At 41.1% G+C, this 17,908-nt stretch overlaps 1 protein-coding gene across 1 annotated transcript in view; it reads right to left on the bottom strand.

The window, feature by feature from the left end:
• Nucleotides 1-7,873: 7,873 nt before the first annotated feature.
• tgfbrap1 (transforming growth factor, beta receptor associated protein 1) overlaps nucleotides 7,874-17,908 on the bottom strand; it is a 96,138-nt gene continuing 86,103 nt past the window's right edge. The window contains exon 14 of the mRNA XM_041199395.1: nucleotides 7,874-8,065. Coding sequence (XP_041055329.1) covers nucleotides 8,012-8,065 — 54 coding nt within the window. The 3' untranslated portion in view covers nucleotides 7,874-8,011. The remainder of the gene's footprint in view (nucleotides 8,066-17,908) is intronic.

Below are 17,908 nucleotides of genomic sequence, written 5' to 3'. Positions count from 1 at the left end.
AACAGAGGCAGTGACAGCTGTGGCCACTCTCATTGGAGGACTGAGGAGGGTCCAGTGATGCTCAGCTTCACGTCGATGCCGAGTCTCGGGAGTCACCAGCAAAGTGGCGGATGCTGGAACAACAGCGTGAAATGTGTGGATATCTGTCAGCGTTTTGAGGCTGTTCACTCCCATGCACATAAAATGGAGGAGTCTCTGAGCACATGGCAGCCTCCATTGAGATAGTGGCAACTCTCATGAAGAGCCATGTGCAGCAAACTACCCTGTGGACATAGGACGTGTATGCTGATCTGCATACTATCAACTTATCCAGAGCTGTATTAAGCGATGAGTGGGTGAAATGGGCCTGAGACACTGAGCTCCATTGCCAGTTGCTCAAACAGTTCAAGTGCACAGGATAGGTCAGATGGGCCTCAAAGGGATGGAGGAGAGACTGCTTGAAGCCCATGGTGGCTCTTTGTATTGTTAGTGAGCCCTTGGGTCCTTAGATGGTGACACAAAAACTCCATGAAGCCACGTGACAATGGCAGCTCCTGAACAGGTGAAGATGGTCCCCCATGTGCTGGGGTGCTTTCGGGCACAGGTGCCCAATGACCATCCAAAATCATTCATCTCCAGCACCAGAGCAGAAAAGACAGCAGCCTGTCTCCAAATCAACCACAGGTGCCAGGAGATTATAGTATAGAGGCACACGGAAAGGTTTGTATAAATCTACCCACCTGTTCTTGGGGTCACACTGGATGGTAGTTTCTTGTTGAATGTCAAAACCATAGATTTACATGTCAATTTAAAGGTCAGTTATATAATATAAAGTCTAGTTTGCTCATTTCTGCATAGTGGACCCTTCTAGCTGATGAACACTTGACAAGGAGAGCCTGAAAAGAAATGCTCAGAATGAGGGCGATGGTGAATTATGTAATGACAGGGTCACTGAAATGGTTAGGGGATTTAATGAAAGACCACCAAAGTTACCTCAGGGAGATGACTGAATCATTTCCAGCGTCCGGAGAAATGTACACTTATCAGTGAAGTGCATATGTTCCCTGGTATGCACGTCAATGCTGTTGGCATCAAATTCATGGTTGTATTCCTATTGGCTACATGGTTTTGACCCATGTCCAACTGTTCCCCCTCCCAAGAAGAGGAGGTGGTGTGTTCAATGAGATTACCCTCTTCCAATGCTATTCCCTTCTAGAGCACCAGTTTGTGCAGAACACAGCATACCACAATGATATGCGAAACCCTCGCTGGGACATATTGCAGGGTTCCTCCAGATCTATCTAGGTATCTGAACCTCATTTTCAACAGATCAATGGTCTGTTAAATTGTGACTCTTGTAGCCACATGGCAGGTGTGTCTTCAGCCTGTGTTCGGATTCTGCACAGGTGTAAAATACCATGTCTTTATAGCATAGCCCTCGTCATCCAATATCCATCCACGAAGCTGAGGCATCTGGGACTATCTCATGATGGACGAGTTGTGGCAGCTTCCCAGGAACCCTGCATACACCTGCAGGATACTTTTTCCACCTGAACATTCAGAGAGTGGGACCCTTTCCTTTTGACAAAGTTCTTAATTACTCTTGGTGGCCACATATATGCAATCATTTCCCCCTTAATCTGGAGTAATCCTGTGATGGCCTTGAATCCCATCACTCCTGCAGTTGGCTGGCTTCATTCATCTGACACTTGATGTATTGCCCTCCCCTCTGGTACATGGCATCCTTTACCTGCTTGATGCAGCAATGTGTCGCTACTGGGAGATCCCACAGATGTCTCCAGAAGATCACTGGAAATGATCCTGAGGCATAAAAGCTGAATGCCACAGTCACCTTCACCACTACAGGCAGAGTGGCCACTACACCCTATTGACCTCAACACTGCATCCAACATTCCCATACAGGTCTGCTACCACTTGCCTGGACAGAGGCAGATTTTCAAGGTACTGGAACTCCAACATCTCCATGAAGCATAGCCTCTATATGTCAACCCTTTCTGGTGGGTAGAGTCTTCTGCATTCTAGGCCCTATGCACCCACCTTGATTGCAGACCCTAACCACCTCATGAGGCTAGTGCTCCTCTGGCTTTTGCAGCCTCACTCCATGTGGTTGAAGCTGTCTCTCTCCCTCTCACTGGGGTAGAAAATCTAGAGTGAATGCCACCCATTGAGAACTGAAGCCCTTAAGGGTCAAAGCCTCTCAATCCTCTTGTGCACTATAAGAAGTGAACCTTGAGGCACTCTTCCATAAGCAGCCCTTGATATGGGCTCACACTGTACAATCCCTCCAATTTATCAATCCTTGGTTGAATGAACTTTAGCCTGCCTGTTTCACAATGCAGCTGAACTCAATTGGATGTCAACTCAGCCAGCACTCACCTGCCACTGAGGCGAATGTGGTGTAGGTAAAGCACGTTGCAAGAGTAATAGAGAACTTTCCTCGTGATTTAGAGGTGAGGTTCGGCCCTTTCACCGCCGTGGCCCGGACTCGATTCCCGGCCAGGCAATGAAGGTTTATTGGTCTGGTACAAACTGTTAAAACAAGCCTGCCACTGCACTCTCGCCTCCTTTCAGCAGGCGAGCCACTAATGCTCGGTGGAACCTGTATGCCCCAGGGAAAATTAAAAATGCACCTCAAAATTGCAGTCAATTGGCTGATTAACAGCCCCAATTGTCTGCTCACAAATGCCCTGCACATTCGCAATCCCACTGCCTGAATGGCCCTGGTGTTATGATCTCCGTAGAGACCATTGACTTTTAAAAGGGGATTCAAATTTTCAGTTATTAGCTGAAAGAATGAATGATAGGATTTCACATTCTAAAACTTTTACTGTGACAAATAACAAAAAAAACACTAAACACTATTTTCTTTATGTAGATAACATACTTTAAACTAGAGAGAGGAAACACACTCAACAGAATTTCAATTTTACAGTTGCTCCCAGCTTCCAATGGGTTCTTGTACCTCAGCTTTGCCGAGTGGTAACTTTGAGTGACTGTTTCCAGGTGCATTACTCAGTTTTTGTAAAGTTTCTTAAACCCACAACCGGCAGTAAAGCCAGTTCCTATGATTCTTCTTACCCTAGCGATGCCAGGAAAAATCTCCCAAAATCCTTAGGTGGCTGCAGGATGCATCTCTTCCACCATTTTCCTCCCACATCTGACTGTGGTAGCTCATAAAGTCAAGCAGCCTTTTCTTTGCTGACCAGACAGAATCTATGCTGGGTTTCTATGATAATTATTGATTTGTATGGAAGCCTGCAATCTGATCTCAAAAAATGGCTTTCTCTGCCCTCTTCCCCATGGTAACATGGATCACATTACCCTTGCATCCAAGTAGAAATGTTAAATAGTTATCCTTGATACCAGCTCCCTTTCATCTTAGGCTTAAATGGACATCTTACAGCATAAGCGTTTTCAATCCAATAGCAAAACCACTTTTCTGGGACTTTGGGAGACTCAGCATCTATTCAATGCAAACACAGACTGTTGTCATTATCTCCGAGGGTAAAATACCTTGCACCACCTTCTCAGCAAAATGATCAAAACCTTCCTTTGATCTCTAATAATCAAGCCACCCAGTCTTACTATCAGGCAGACTTCAGAATAGGTCACATGACTCCCTTCATTTACAGGGTAATTGGGATACAGGGTAATTTGATAAGGTGGATTCAAAATTGGCTTAATTGTAGGAGAAAGAGGGTGATGACAGAAGGATGCTTTAGTGACTGGAAGCCAGTGTCCAGTGGCGTACCACAGGGATCTGTGCTAGGTCCCCTATTATTCGTCATTTATATAAACGACATCAATGACTATGTGGGGGGTAGGATTAGTAAATTTGCAGATGACACAAAGATTGGCCGGGTGGTTAACAGTGAGGTTGAGTGTCTTGGGCTACAGGAAGATATAGATGGGATGGTCAAATGGGCAGATAAGTGGCAGATGGAATTTAACCCTGGAAAGTGTGAGGTGATAACACTTTGGAAGGAGTAATTTGACAAGGAAGTATTCAATGAACGGCATGACAGCAGGAAGTTCTGAGGAACAAAGGGACCTTGGCATGTGTGTCATAGATCTCTGAAGGTGGAGGGGCATATTAGTGGGGTGGTGAAAAAGGCATATGTGACACTTGCCTTTGTCAATTGAGGCACAGATTACAAAGGTAGGGAGATCATGTTAGAACAAAAACAAAAATACCTGGAAAAACTCAGCAGGTCTGACAGCATCTGCGGAGAGGAATACAGTTGACGTTTAGAGTCCGTATGACTCTTCATCAGAACATTTTCGAGTCATGCAGACTCGAAACATCAACCGTATTCCTCACTGCAGATGCTGTCGGACCTGCTAAGTTTTTCAAGGTATTTTTGTTTTTGTTTCAGATTTCCAGCATCTGCAGCATTTTGCTTTTATCTTAGATCATGTTGGAGTTGTATAGAGCCTTGGTGAGGCCATAGCTGGAGTACTGTGTGCAGTTCTGGTCACCACCTTATAGGAAGGATGTGATTGCACTGGAGGGGGTGCAGAGGAGATTCACCAGGATGTTGCCTGGGATGAAACATTTAAGTTATGAAGAGGGATTGGATTGACTTGGGTTGTTTTCATTGGAGCAAAGACTGAGGGGTGACCTGATCGAGGTGTACGAGATTATGAGGGGCATGGACAGGCTGGATAGGGAGCAGCTGTTCCCCTTAGTTGAAGGGTTAGTCGTGAGGGGACATAAGTTCAAGGTGAAAGGCAGGAGGTTTAGGGGGGGATGTGAGGAAAAACTTTTTTACCCTGGGGGTGGTGATGGTCTGGAATGCAATGCCCGGGGCGGTGGTGGAGGCGGGTTGCCTCACATCCTTTAAAAAGTACCTGGATAAGCACATTATAACATTCAAGGCTATGGGCCAAGTGCTGGTAAATAGGATTAGGTAGGTCAGGTGTTTCTCACGTGTCAGTGCAGACTTGTTGGGCCAAAGGGCCTCTTCTGCACTCTGTGATTCTGTGATTTACCCTAAATTTAAAGCTACATTCTCAAAACATGATCTTATAAACCTCATTCATAACATTGGAAAATTTTCCTGGTGTTAGGAAGCTACTGTTCCTCTCCAATGCATTCTCCTGCCATTTTACTGACCCCCAACCCTTCCCCAAGTCTGTCACCAAGGTGTTGGTAAAATTCCATCCATTAATTCGACCAAATTTTCAGTCACCTCTCCTAATTTCTTGCACTATGCCACAAAGTCCATTCCTTTATTTTTATTGCTTGGGGACATTTTTCTATAGTGGAAAAGGTAAAAAAATGCAAGTTGTTATTGTTGTTGCCCTGTTCCATTTGAATTTGTATTTTGCTGATCCTGCATGTTATCATTTTACTGAAAAATGAAAAATCTAAATATTGTGAACTTCATGTGGTTGGAACCTTAAAATGCTGGATAGGTTAGCATCCACACAGAAATATAAAAGCATCACCGAAAAAGTTCCATTCACTGCAGCCACCCCCCACCCCCCAATACTCTAAATCACTATCTGCTGCTGATTATAAATTTAGTGAGTTTAAATGTTGTACAGAAAAAAGTAAAAGTATCTTACACATTACCGTCTAATCATTTAACAGCCCATCTTGACAGGAGCAAAGCAATGTCATGTTATCATGTAGGTTTATAGTGAGGTCAGGAAAGCAACTTTTATCTGCAACATTGTAAAATAACTATTTCAAATAGTTTTTTAAAAGGTTTTTTTAAAGCGGTGATACAGTAATGGGGTGATTACATTAATAGGGGCAAGAATTGGCAAAGCAGCATCGAGTTTCCAGTGGCTGAGGGGAGACCTGATAGAGGTATACAAAATTATGAGGAGGATAGATAGGAATAAATTTGTTCCCTTAGAGGGGGTGTCAATAACCAGGGGCATAGATTTAAGGCAAGGGGCAGGAGTTTAGAGTGGATTTGAAGAAAAATTTTTTCACCCAGAGAGCGGTTGCTATCTGGAACACACTGCCCAAGGGGGTGGTAGAGGCAGGAACCCTCACAACATTTAAGAAGTATTTAGATGAGCACTTAGAATGCAATAGCATAAAGGGCTACAGGCCAAGTGCTGGAAAATGGGATTATAATAGATAGATGCTGAATGGCTGGCATGGGCACGATGGGCTAAAGGTCTGTTTCTGTGCTGTATAACTCTATGACAATCTATGCCAGTGAGGCCTTGAAGAACAGCAAAGGTGACGCCTAAGTTGAACATCTTTCACCAGCTCTGTCTATGTAAGAAACTGGGCATCACATGGAGAGACAGCATAAATGAGGAAGTGCTATAGCAGACTGGTCAGAGGTGCCTGCAGGACATTGTGACGGAGAATTAACTGATGCTGGCAGTAGACATATTTTGCCTTCTGGACATACACCCCACCAGAGTGACAGTAGATTGGACACAACCAAATGGCAGAGGAAGATGACAGGGCTGGCCAAAGAAGACTTGGCAAAGTACATTTGAGGACGACCTTCAAGAGCAGGACATCACCTGGGCTGTAGTGAAAGAGATTGTGATGGACCTGGGCCGGAAGGAGTCCTGCTGCCCATTGTCCTGCAAAGGACCTGAGGAACTAAATCTAAGTCTAACTAAATATGTTAATGGACCAATAATCACAAAAAGCAGTTTGAGAACTTGAATTCAGTTTAAAAAAAAAAACAATCTGGAAGTAAAATTCTAGCAGCAGTAAGACTGACCAGAAAGCTGTTGGATTGTTTTATTCACATCGAGAATGAGAAAAAAGTGAAAAGGTAAAGGCATTATGTAAAAACTGTGTAGCTTAAAATGTTAAGCGATTTAAGGGCAATTTTTTTACATCATAACATTTGATTAAATAGTGCAATTGCTATTAAATATGTTTTATGAACTGAATTATAGTATATTAGCAATGCTAGACCATTTTATGTGTAAACAATTTACAATGCTGTGCTTTTGGACCCACTAGAGGTTTCAATCTCTGAAGATGTAGGTAGCGTATACTATTCCCTCTCCTTCCATTCTGCAATATTGCTGTGGTTACATTTAATAAACAAGGTGGTATGTTTTTGTCATCACCATCTGGACAGTAATCTGGCAGGGAAGATTGCTGGCTCTTTATAGATTTTCATTTTGGCAAATTAAAAACTTAGGTAGTAAACAAAAAACCAATTGTCTAAAAGAAGCACCAAGTGGGTCTTTCAGTATCAACTTATTTCATACAGTCCGTATTTTCCTTTAATTATAAATGGGAATCATTATTTTAAGTTTATCGACTAACATTCAGAGAATGCTTCAAGGAGCAGATGTTAGGCCCATTTGTTTTTAATCAGGTCCCTTACAAACACAAGAATCAGGAATGTTCTAATAGTGTGTTGGTTATGATGGAGTGAAAACAGCATTCTATATACACATACTTTTGCGGCCACATCATTCTAACAATACAGTTGGACCAAAATTTACTTAAAAAATAAGTACGACTTTAATTCTGCCCGCCGTTATTAGTATCTAAATCAGCGAGAAGTGTAGTGAGAGATACCCCCATGAGTTGCAAAATGCAATAAATTGCTGGATAATTTGAACTGCTCAGCTGTCAACTTTTTTGAAAACAGCACCTCACTGTGAACGTGCCCATGTGTTTCAAGAAATTTTCTGCATTTGCACATTAATTACCAATTAAACTTGCCGCATGTTAGGGCTAGTATGAAACAGAATTAAGTACCCTTTTAATGATAAAATTTGTGTTCATGCAGTGCCACTCAACCTCTCCAGCTCAGAAAGGGAACAAGTGAAACTGTGGAGTTTCATTCTACAGGTAATAAATTGTTCATAGAAACTTACAAATGTTACAATTTCTTCTTAATTTTCTTTGTCTCTCCTGGTCCAATCTTTAATTTCCTCTTTCTTTCTCTTTCTGTACCTGATTTGACTCTAATTCATCCTATTTCCTTCTGTTTCTTTCCCAATTCTTAAACTTATTTGCATAAGGAGACACATTGTTGGTCCTACCATTCACCTGTTGACCTTGTCATGCTGTTCCGTCTCGCACATCCAACAATTTGAGATGCAAAGATTTTTTGAGCTGAAGGATGAAAGAAAAAATCTAACAGGCTATGCTGTGAGATGCCCTGCTCTAGAAAATTCTGGGCTAATAAATAACAAATGGCTGAATGTTGGCTGTGCTGGAGTGATCCAAGGATGATGGAAATTCATCTATCTGAAGTGTTTCAACAATGGTACATTACACTATTTTAAATTTTTTCGAATATGAACTGTGCTTTTTGCTATTATGATTTTCTCTTCCGTAGTGTTCACTTTTTACTTCAACAGTTTGCTTCCTATGTATAAAAAACTTTGGGAAATCAGAAACAGCTAACAAGAAACCACATATGCAAGGCGTACCAGTAATCTTGTAAAAGTTCCGAGGGAGGTTGTTGGAACGCTTTGTTGAAAGTGAAGACTCCTGTGGCACAATTGGGCTGCCAGTCTTCCTTCTACAAAGCTTGCATTCTGTCCTACTTTTAGTGTAGAAAATTGAGTTGAGGAACTTCAGAGGCAAAAAAATATCGGTACTGAGTCAAGGAAAGAGATGTTAGGACAACATGACCAAAAGCTTTGTTGAAGATATAATGGAGGTTTGCGTGTACAAGTACAAGTTATTGTTGATGATGAGTTGGTAAGGCAGCACTGTACATTTAACTCATATCCAGATTGTCTGAATTACACATTACAGAAGACTGGGAATGATTGAGGAGCAGAAACTCAACCCATCACCAATTGAGAAATGCAGAGCTTTGGTGGCTGAGAGCGAGAGCAGTGCTTCAGGGAAAGAAAAGTGGCAGTACAGGGAATTGAAATGAATGCCCTTGGACCTGAATGCACGAAATGAAACCATGCCCTCAGAGAACAAAAGTAGGAGTCTAAGAGAAGAGTGACATCTCAGGCAATTGATATGGCAGCCCATGGGCAGACAAGCAGATGCTGTAGTCAAGGAACCATCAGGACAGAACAGATGTAGCCACAGGTAATTTGATGGTTTCTGGTTTGATTTTAATTTGGAAATATTTATCACCAGAAGGAAATCATTTTGGTCTCTCACAGAAGCACATTTGGAAATGGAATAACATGCTTAAATACTTAAACATAACAGGATAGTTTTGTTCTAGTGGGAATGTTTTTCAATGCAGTTCATCATTCAAAACTATGCAGTAGAATAGAATTTACACTGAAGTTACTGATACCATGTTATTTTTCAAACGGAATGCTTGAATGCTAACATAGGCAGTGTTATATAGATTTTAGTTACACTGCAATTTCTATAGTTTAAGTTCTTTTTGTACTAATAAAGGGATAGGTAGAATTCAGTGGCACAACAGTACTGTGAAACTATGAACCGATCAACAGGAAATACTACCACTAGGACTATAAAGCCATGTTTACGCCAAGAATACAAGACTTGCTGGACCTGCATGACAACATCATGTAATTCTGTACATTATATTGTTGTAGCATATTGTTCATAATTTATGTTTGTGGCACTCAATCCCAAACAATTATTTATTCAGTTAGTTAGCATAAGAAGCCTTGCTGTATTCATATTAAATAAGCAGTGCATCATTGCAATTAAAATACTCAGTCAGCTACCAATTCTGTACAGTATCAATGTTATTCCTTTTTGTTAAACTGGTATTACTTTGCCAAATTTGTCATCATTCTAATTTTAAGTCTGAACAAACCAGCTATCTGAAAATGTCCCCATAATTCTGCTATTTAGTAGAGAGATGCAAAATGAATATAGTGCATAGGATAATTGTCACGTGATTCAACAGTGGGACTGCATGAATCACAGTGATAGGGGACCAATCCTAGAAGGATCTATCAACAGTTGGTGCAATGTTAGCTTTTAATAAAATGTACTCCCATGTACATGTGGAATGCTAGAGGTAAAACGGCAGAACCTGTTTTAGAACCCCAACGTAACCAATTTGAGTACAGCTGGCCCTATTAACATGGGCTGTCACAGTGAGACAGTTTCACCAGCCTATTTAGCATATTAGGAAAAATGGCAGGTGTGATTTGTGCCCAACATCATCTTGCTGACCATTCTGTTGCCAGGCAACTTTGTTTAATGCCATGTTTCTATTGTAAAAACAATTAACTTCCAGAATCAAATACGCATAGAGTTGTGGAGAGGGATTTTCTGCACCAGCAGGCCTCTGGGAAAATGAGTCTGCTTGCCACCAATTTCACCACAGTTTGAATTATTGCTGCATTTAGTACCTTAGTTGAGAGCTGCCAAAATTGCCTGCCAACAGTGTGGCAAGTGACAGGCATTTCTAGAGCCCATGACAATCTGGTTCGGTGTCTCAAGGCAATTGTATTCAGGTTAGCCAGCAAGACGACAGTTGATTATTTTATCCCTTTTAAAAATTATTTTACAGAACATGGCCATACTGGCAAAGCCAGTATTTGTTACATCGTTCTAATATGTAATTCTATGAAGGTGGTTGTGAGCTGTTTCCTTGAACTGCTGCAATCCGTGTGATGAAGGCTATTAGGGAGGGAGTTCCAGGATTTTGACCCAAAGCTGAAGAAGGAACAGCAATGTATTTCCAAGCTAGAATTGTGTGTGACTTGGAGGGGAACTTGGAGATGGTGATATTCCCATGTACCTGCTGCATTTGTCTTTCTAGGTGGTAGACACCCTGGATTTGGGAGGTACTGTGAAGCAGCCTTGGCGAGTTGCTGCAGTGCGTTTTATAGATGGTACACACTGCTACACTGTGTGCTGGTGGTGGAGGGAGTAAATATTTAAGCTGGTGGATGGGGTGCCAATCCAACAGGCTATGAACAAAGAAAAGTACAGCACAGGAACAGGCCCTCCAAGCCTGCGCCGATCATATTGCCCATCAACTAAAACATTTTGCACTTCTGGGATCGGTATCCCTCTATTCCCATCCTGTTCATGTATTTGTTAAGCTGTCTCTTAAACACCACTATCGTACCTGCTTCCACCACCTCCTCTGGCAGCGAATTCCAGATACTCACTACCCTCTGTGTAAAAAAACTTGCCCCGCACATCTCCTCTATAGTTTTCTCCTCTCACCTTAAATCTATGTCCCCTAGTAATTGACTCTTCCACTCTGGGAAAAAGCTTCTGACTATCTACTCTGTCCCTGCCACTCATTATAAACTTCTATCAAGTCGCCCCTCAATCTCCATCGCTCTAGTGAGAATAATCCGAGTTTCTCCAACCTCTCCTCATAGCTAATAACCTCCAGAGCAGGCAGCATCCTGGTAAATCTCCTCTGCACCCTCTCCAATGCCTCCATATCCTTCTGATAATGTGGCGACCAAAATTGCACGCAATATTCCAATTATGACCTAACCAAGGTTCTATACAGCTGCAGCATGACTTCCCAGCTTTTATACTCAAAATCCCTGCCAATGAAGGCAAGCATGCCATATGACTTCCTGACAACTAATCCACCTACGTTGCCACTTTCAGTGACCTGTGGACCTGTGTACACCTAGATCCCTCTGCCCATCAATGCACTTAAGTGTTCTGCCATTTACTGTATAATTCCTGCCTGTATTAGATCTTCCAAAATGCATCACCTCGCACTTGTCCAGATTAAACTCCATCTGCCATTTCTCCGCCCAAGTCTCCAACCGATCTATATCCCTTTGTATCCTTTGACAATCTTCTTCACTATCTGCAACTCCTCAAACCTTAGTGTCATCTGCAAACTTACTAATTAGCCCAGTTACATTTTCCTCCAAATCATTTATGTATATACAAACAGCAAAGGTCCCAGCACTGATCCCTGCAGAACTCCACTAGTCACAGCTCTCCAATCAGAAAAGCACCCTTCCACTGCTACCCTCTGTCTTCTATGACCAAGCCAATTCTGTATCCATCTTGCCAGCTCACCTCTGATCCCATGCGACTTTACTTTCTGTACTAGTCTGCCATGAGGGACCTTGTCAAAGGCCTTACTGAAATCCATGTATATAACATCCACGCCCTTCCATCGTTGATCATCTTTGTCACTTCCTCGAAAAACTCGATCAAGTTAGTGAGCCATGACCTCCCCTTCACAAAACCATGCAGCCTCTCACTAATATGCCCATTTGCTTCCAAATGGTAGTAAATCCTATCACAAAGAATCTTCTCCATTAATTTCCCTACCACCCGCGTAAGGCTCACCAGCCTGTAATTTCCTGGATTATCCCTGCTACCCTTCTTAAACAATGGAACAACATTGGCCATTCTCCAGTCCTCTGGGACCTCACCCGTAGCCACTGAGGATGCAAAGATTTCTGTCAAGGCCCCAGCAATCTCCTCCCTTGCCTCCCTCAGTACTCTGGGGTAGGTCCCATCTGGCCCAGGGGACTTATCCTCCTTAATATTCTTCAAGACGCCTAACACCTCTTTTTTGATCTCAACATGATCCAGGCTATCTACACACACTTCCCTAGATAAATCGACCGCTAGGTCCTTCTCTTTGGTGAATACTGATGAGAAGTATTTATGGCCTGGATGTTGTCAAGTTTCTTGAGCATTATTAGAACTGCACTCATCCAGGCAAGTGGAGAGTATTTCATCACACTCCTGACTTCTTTGTAGATGGTAGAAAGGCATTGGGGAGGTGAGTCACTTGTGGTTACAAGAGCCAACACTTCCCATTAATTGTTTAGTTATCCACGAACATTCATGACTAGATATAGCAGTACTGTAAAACCTGATCTTTTGGCTGTGGGATTGCTTAGTTCTGTCCACAAAATGGTGCTCCTACTGTTTAGCATGCACGTAGTCCTGTGCTGTAGCTTCACCAGGTTGACACCTCATTTTTAGATATGGCCAGTGCTGCTCTTGGCATGCTCTTCCACTAGTCATTGAGCCAAAGGTTGGTCCTCTGGCTTAGTGGTAATGGCAGAATGAGGGATATGCCTGGCTATGAGGTTACAAATTGTGGTTGAGTACAGCTCTATTGCAGTTGATGGCCCACAATACCTCAAGGATGCCCAGTTTTGAGCTGCTAAAGCTGTTTTGAATCTATCCAATTTAACACAGTGGCGGTGTCACACAACACAATGGCAGATGTCTTTAGTATAAAAATGGGACATCACTACAAGAACTGTACAGTAGTCATTACCATTAATGCTGTCACCACAGATGCATTTGTGATAGGTAGATTGGTGAGGACGAGGTCAAGAAGGTTTTCTTTAAAACTCATGTTGGTTCTCCCACCACATGCTGCAAGCCCTCAAAGAAGATCCAAATAGCTGATATATAGAATTCTGACTCATAGCGTTCATCAAATCAGAGTGCACATTGTTATGGTCCCCGTGAAGAAACCATAAACCAGAGTAACAATTTATGGAATGACCTCCAAATGAAGAGATTCCCAACAAGATTCCACATTTTGTAGTTTTTACTTTAACACATCAGAACCAATGCAAATTACACATGAACTAATTGGCAACGATACTTCAAATACAACAGTTAATTTCACTTTGAATAGTTGGTACAATAAAGATATGTCTTACACAACCATAAACATCACTCCCTGCACAAATGTGGCACTAAGTACCTACATAGTTCCACAATATGATGTTCTTCATTCGTGCAGGATAGGTCAGGAGTCCTATCCAACAATAGCTATCACCTTTGAGCTTCATGGGTGCGATTATCATCAAGTACAAACTGTCTCTCCCTTGGGTCATGACAGCCCTGATGGTGTAGCTTTCCAGAGTGTCTTTTCAGCCGATCAACTAGTTACATCCCAGTTCACTGTTCGGCCACTTCTCGGAAAAGGCCCAATCCTTAAGGTAAAAGCAAAATTCTGCGGATGCTAGAAATCCAAAATAAAATCAGAAAATGCTGGAAAAGCGCGAGGCCTGGCAGCATCTGTAGAGAAAAAAAGTTAACATTCCAAGTCCGTGGCATTTCAAGTCCATATGACTCTGAAGAGGAGTCATATAGACTTGAAACATTAACTCTGTTTCTCTCTCCACAGATGCTGCCAGACCTGCTGAGTTTTTCCAGCTTTTCCTGTGCTTAACCCAGTTCTTCAGTATCTCAGAACTAAGCGCAGAAGCTTTCCAGGTTTTAGGCCTTTTCAGTCAACTGACAGTATCTCAAAGAACTGTCTCCTTTTCTGCCAAACAGAAAAACCGGCCTCTTCCTGAGAGTGATTTGCTTCTTCTCAAGAATTCTGTGTCCCTCTTTCTGGCTCTGCTGCTTTCTCGTTATCTGAATCTGTGCCTTCTCTGCTTGTCGATCTCCTTTGTGTCTGCCAGCCACATGACTTCTGGTCTTAACTTCCTTCCTGTTGGTACTAGGGCAAGGGTTGCCAGGTCACATTGACCAGTATTTATTATCTAAGAAAATTACTACTGATCTCTTTATAATTGATACAAACTCTTAAAAGTGCTTTCCAATCATTTTTAAAAACAATTACAAATTCCCATAGACATTTTAAAGAAATTACCAATTTTCCTTACCATACTGCTTCCAAGTCAAAGATCATCACAACATCTACTTTGAACTCAAAATGGTAGGATGATTTGCACTTGTTGCTATATTTACATTGTTACCAGCACTTTGTAACCCGAAGGGGTTTTCATCATGTCCGAATAAACTCAGGTCACTGAATTCAAAGACCAATATTCTAACTCAATTTCCACCCTACATCATACTTTAATCTACTGTTACCTCATCTAACCTAAATATTGCTGGGGTTCTCATTACAGCAATATTAAATGAAACTTGGAAAAAAATGTATTTTCTCTAGGAATAGTTAAAGTAAAAAAAAAAACCTGCTAAAACATATAGTTGAATGAGTGATATTTGGGCTTGTGGTCTAAGTAATTGGAAGCACATGTGATAATGCAAGGAATAGCTCAAATTCTGCAGCTTTTGTTAACTTGCATTTTAATGCTAACTACAGGTCTGACCTTAGGAACAACAGAACCAGGTGGAATTGTTGAGATTATGATTTATGTAGGATGTTCATTATAAAACATGGGGTAAACTGTAGAAAATTAAATTGATAGCTGATGCAGTTAACACTCTTGAAATTGAATAAGTTTATTTGGTCTAGGTTAGAACAAGAAATTTCAGTTTGTACTTAGTTTCTCACTACATTTCTCCTTCAATACAGTACTTGGGCATATCTGGCTGGATCTTACCAGGCTACAGGTCAGGACAAGTTATACTGATCGTGCACTAAGGGGAGACCAATTCTGGATTAGGGAGTGGAGTTTTGGTCATGGCACTTCAAAAGAAAAAGTTTCATCAAGTGAAGCTAAGGATGAATTTAGGCTTTAGGAAACTCGGTTTTGAAGACAAGATCTGGTGACTGCTTTCCTCGAGAAGGATACAAAGATGATCCAAATGTTAAAATACAAAAAGCTAAAGAAAAAAATCAACTAACATGAACAATAGACAAGAGAATACAAGATTCATAAGACCCAGGCAAACATTGGAGATGGAGGGTGGTATTTACATTATTTTTTCCCAGAAGAGATAGTGGAAAGAACTTAATGTTCTTTAAAATACAGAATCACTTGGTGGTGATAGTAACGTTGATGTTGGGTTCAAGAAGTAGGATTGTGCAGAGAAGTTCTCGTTCATTCTGATTAATAACTTGGCATGGGCCTCAAATATAGCTAACTTGATGGACTGAATGGTCTTCTCATTTCAGTTTACGTTCTTAACTTTCACAGTTTATTTCTAGCTTGCTGCAGAAATTCAATTAAATAGTTTTCAATTTCATCTCAACTGAAACATTTGTGCGGAAGTGGTACTATAACTTTTTAAATTTAGTATGCATGACAGGAATGCTACAAGAATGCAACATTTTAATTGTGTAGAAGGACTGCAAGAAACTGAAAGAATTCAGTAAATTGTGGAAGCCACAACTTAAATATGGAACTTTTAAGGTCAATGTGGGAGGATGAGCTCCAAGTTTAACATGAAAAACTAGTGAAAGTCATCAAGTGGAATTTTTTAAAAATTCTAATTATTTCATTATTGCACTGCTGCCATTATGGAATTTTTGGGGGCAAATGGCTGATTGCAAGCTTCTCCACAGATTCAGGGATGGTGTGGTGGGGGCTGACAGGGAAGGTGGCGAAATCAAATAGCACAACACTCATGCACCTCCTCAAAGCTGCTGAGGGCATTTGAGTGGGATAAGTTCTTATAAGCTACAATTATATAAAGGAATTATTTTAAAGAGTATCTGATATAAGTATTAAATGCAGGCATGAGTAATTGCAGCCAGGTTCTCTAATACTCTTAACAAAGGTCCTTAAACTGAACTGTTTCTCTCTCCATAGATGCTGCCAGATCTGCTGAGTACTTCCAGCATTTTGTTTTTAATACCTTCTATTTGGGCTGAATACAAAGGTCAGTTTACACAAGCAAGTTCCTATTAATTGTCAATGGTCTTCTGGGAAATGTAGCACATCTGAGATAGGGGACTTCCAGAGGACCTACCAGCCTTATCATTGAAGTGTGCTATGTATTGTAGATAATTAGATACCGCTGTATATTCCCAATTTCTCTACCTGACGAGAATCATATTGACAAAACTGCCAGCTCAGATGAAAATTCTTCATTTTTTTATTAATTGGTAGGATTAAGCAAAAGAACAAGTCAGAAAATTAACACCAAGTGCTTACTGGCCTAGATTTTGCTATGGTAGTGACAGTAAAACTGTCAGTGTTCGCCATCGTTACTTAACTGAAACAGACAAAAAAAAGTCTGGAAACTGCAAATGTGCAGAATGATGTGGAAATCCTGAAGTCACTGTCAGTGGTTCTACACTTTCCTAGAGGGTGCACTGTTAATGCAAGCCCCTGAATGCGATCAAACTAATGAGAACTTTCACTCTTGTTGTTCTCACTGTGAAAATTGTTCCTAACACATCAACATAAGCGGGTAGGGATATAGGTCCAATATCTTAGCAACTCTCTTCAGCAGCCAGAGAAGTCACCAAAAAAATTTGCTTGGAGAAATGAACATCATGAAGTCCCTCATTCAGCCCCCAAATCATTTAATGGCCATAACAAAGATGCTATGATATGGTAGGTGGTAATTGCTGGGCTGACCAAATCTCAAAGGTAAGCTTGGTCAAACTATCACAACGATTTGCAATTTGTATTTATTACAAGGAGGTGTGTATACTGAAGTCAGAAGTAAAGATTCCACTACCACTTTTGGAGATTTTAAATATTAAATTAAAACATTAAAAAGAAAACTTAAACAAGATTACAGTTACACAGTTAAATTTAGTCTTATAACATTTCCCAAAATATTTCTGCTTAGCTAGACTCAAATAAACATCCTTTTCCAGGCAACATTCTCTATAGATTAACCTAGAAAAAATCCAGTGATATTACTGCAAGGCACCCACTGTTTGCTATGGGGTAGATATTTCACAGGCTTCTCTCTCCCTCTCACCTGACAATGGAAATCCAAGGCTTGTAACAAAACCTTGCTTTCTGGACCAAAAAAAACCCACTTTTCTGGGGTGGCTAAAGGCTGCTTACTTCACAGGCTTGTCCTCGCACAGCTCACACTTCAATAACACATGGCCACACACCCCATACAGTTTTCAATCTTTCTTTAAATATATTTTTTTCTTTCATCTTTAAACCCACTGTCCTTAACTTTCTTTGGAAGTTACCTTTCCCAGAATAAAAAAATCTTTCATGTTGTCTTCATGGTCATTACTTTCGGGAAAAATAAACTTAACTTTACTTCACTCATTTATGATATTTGCCAGTTGTAAAACTTCATTTATGTCTCTTTGAAATTCAACAGCTAAAAATTCAATTCCTCATTTAACTTCTAATGCAAATTCCTATTCATGCTGTATTTACTGGTATCCCATCTTAGCTTGTTCATCTC

This window comes from Carcharodon carcharias, chromosome 11 (assembly GCF_017639515.1).
Source record: "Carcharodon carcharias isolate sCarCar2 chromosome 11, sCarCar2.pri, whole genome shotgun sequence".
Classification (NCBI taxonomy): domain Eukaryota; kingdom Metazoa; phylum Chordata; class Chondrichthyes; order Lamniformes; family Lamnidae; genus Carcharodon; species Carcharodon carcharias.
The sequence above is the reverse complement of the archived record's forward strand: the minus strand, read 5'-3'. Positions and strand labels throughout refer to the sequence as shown.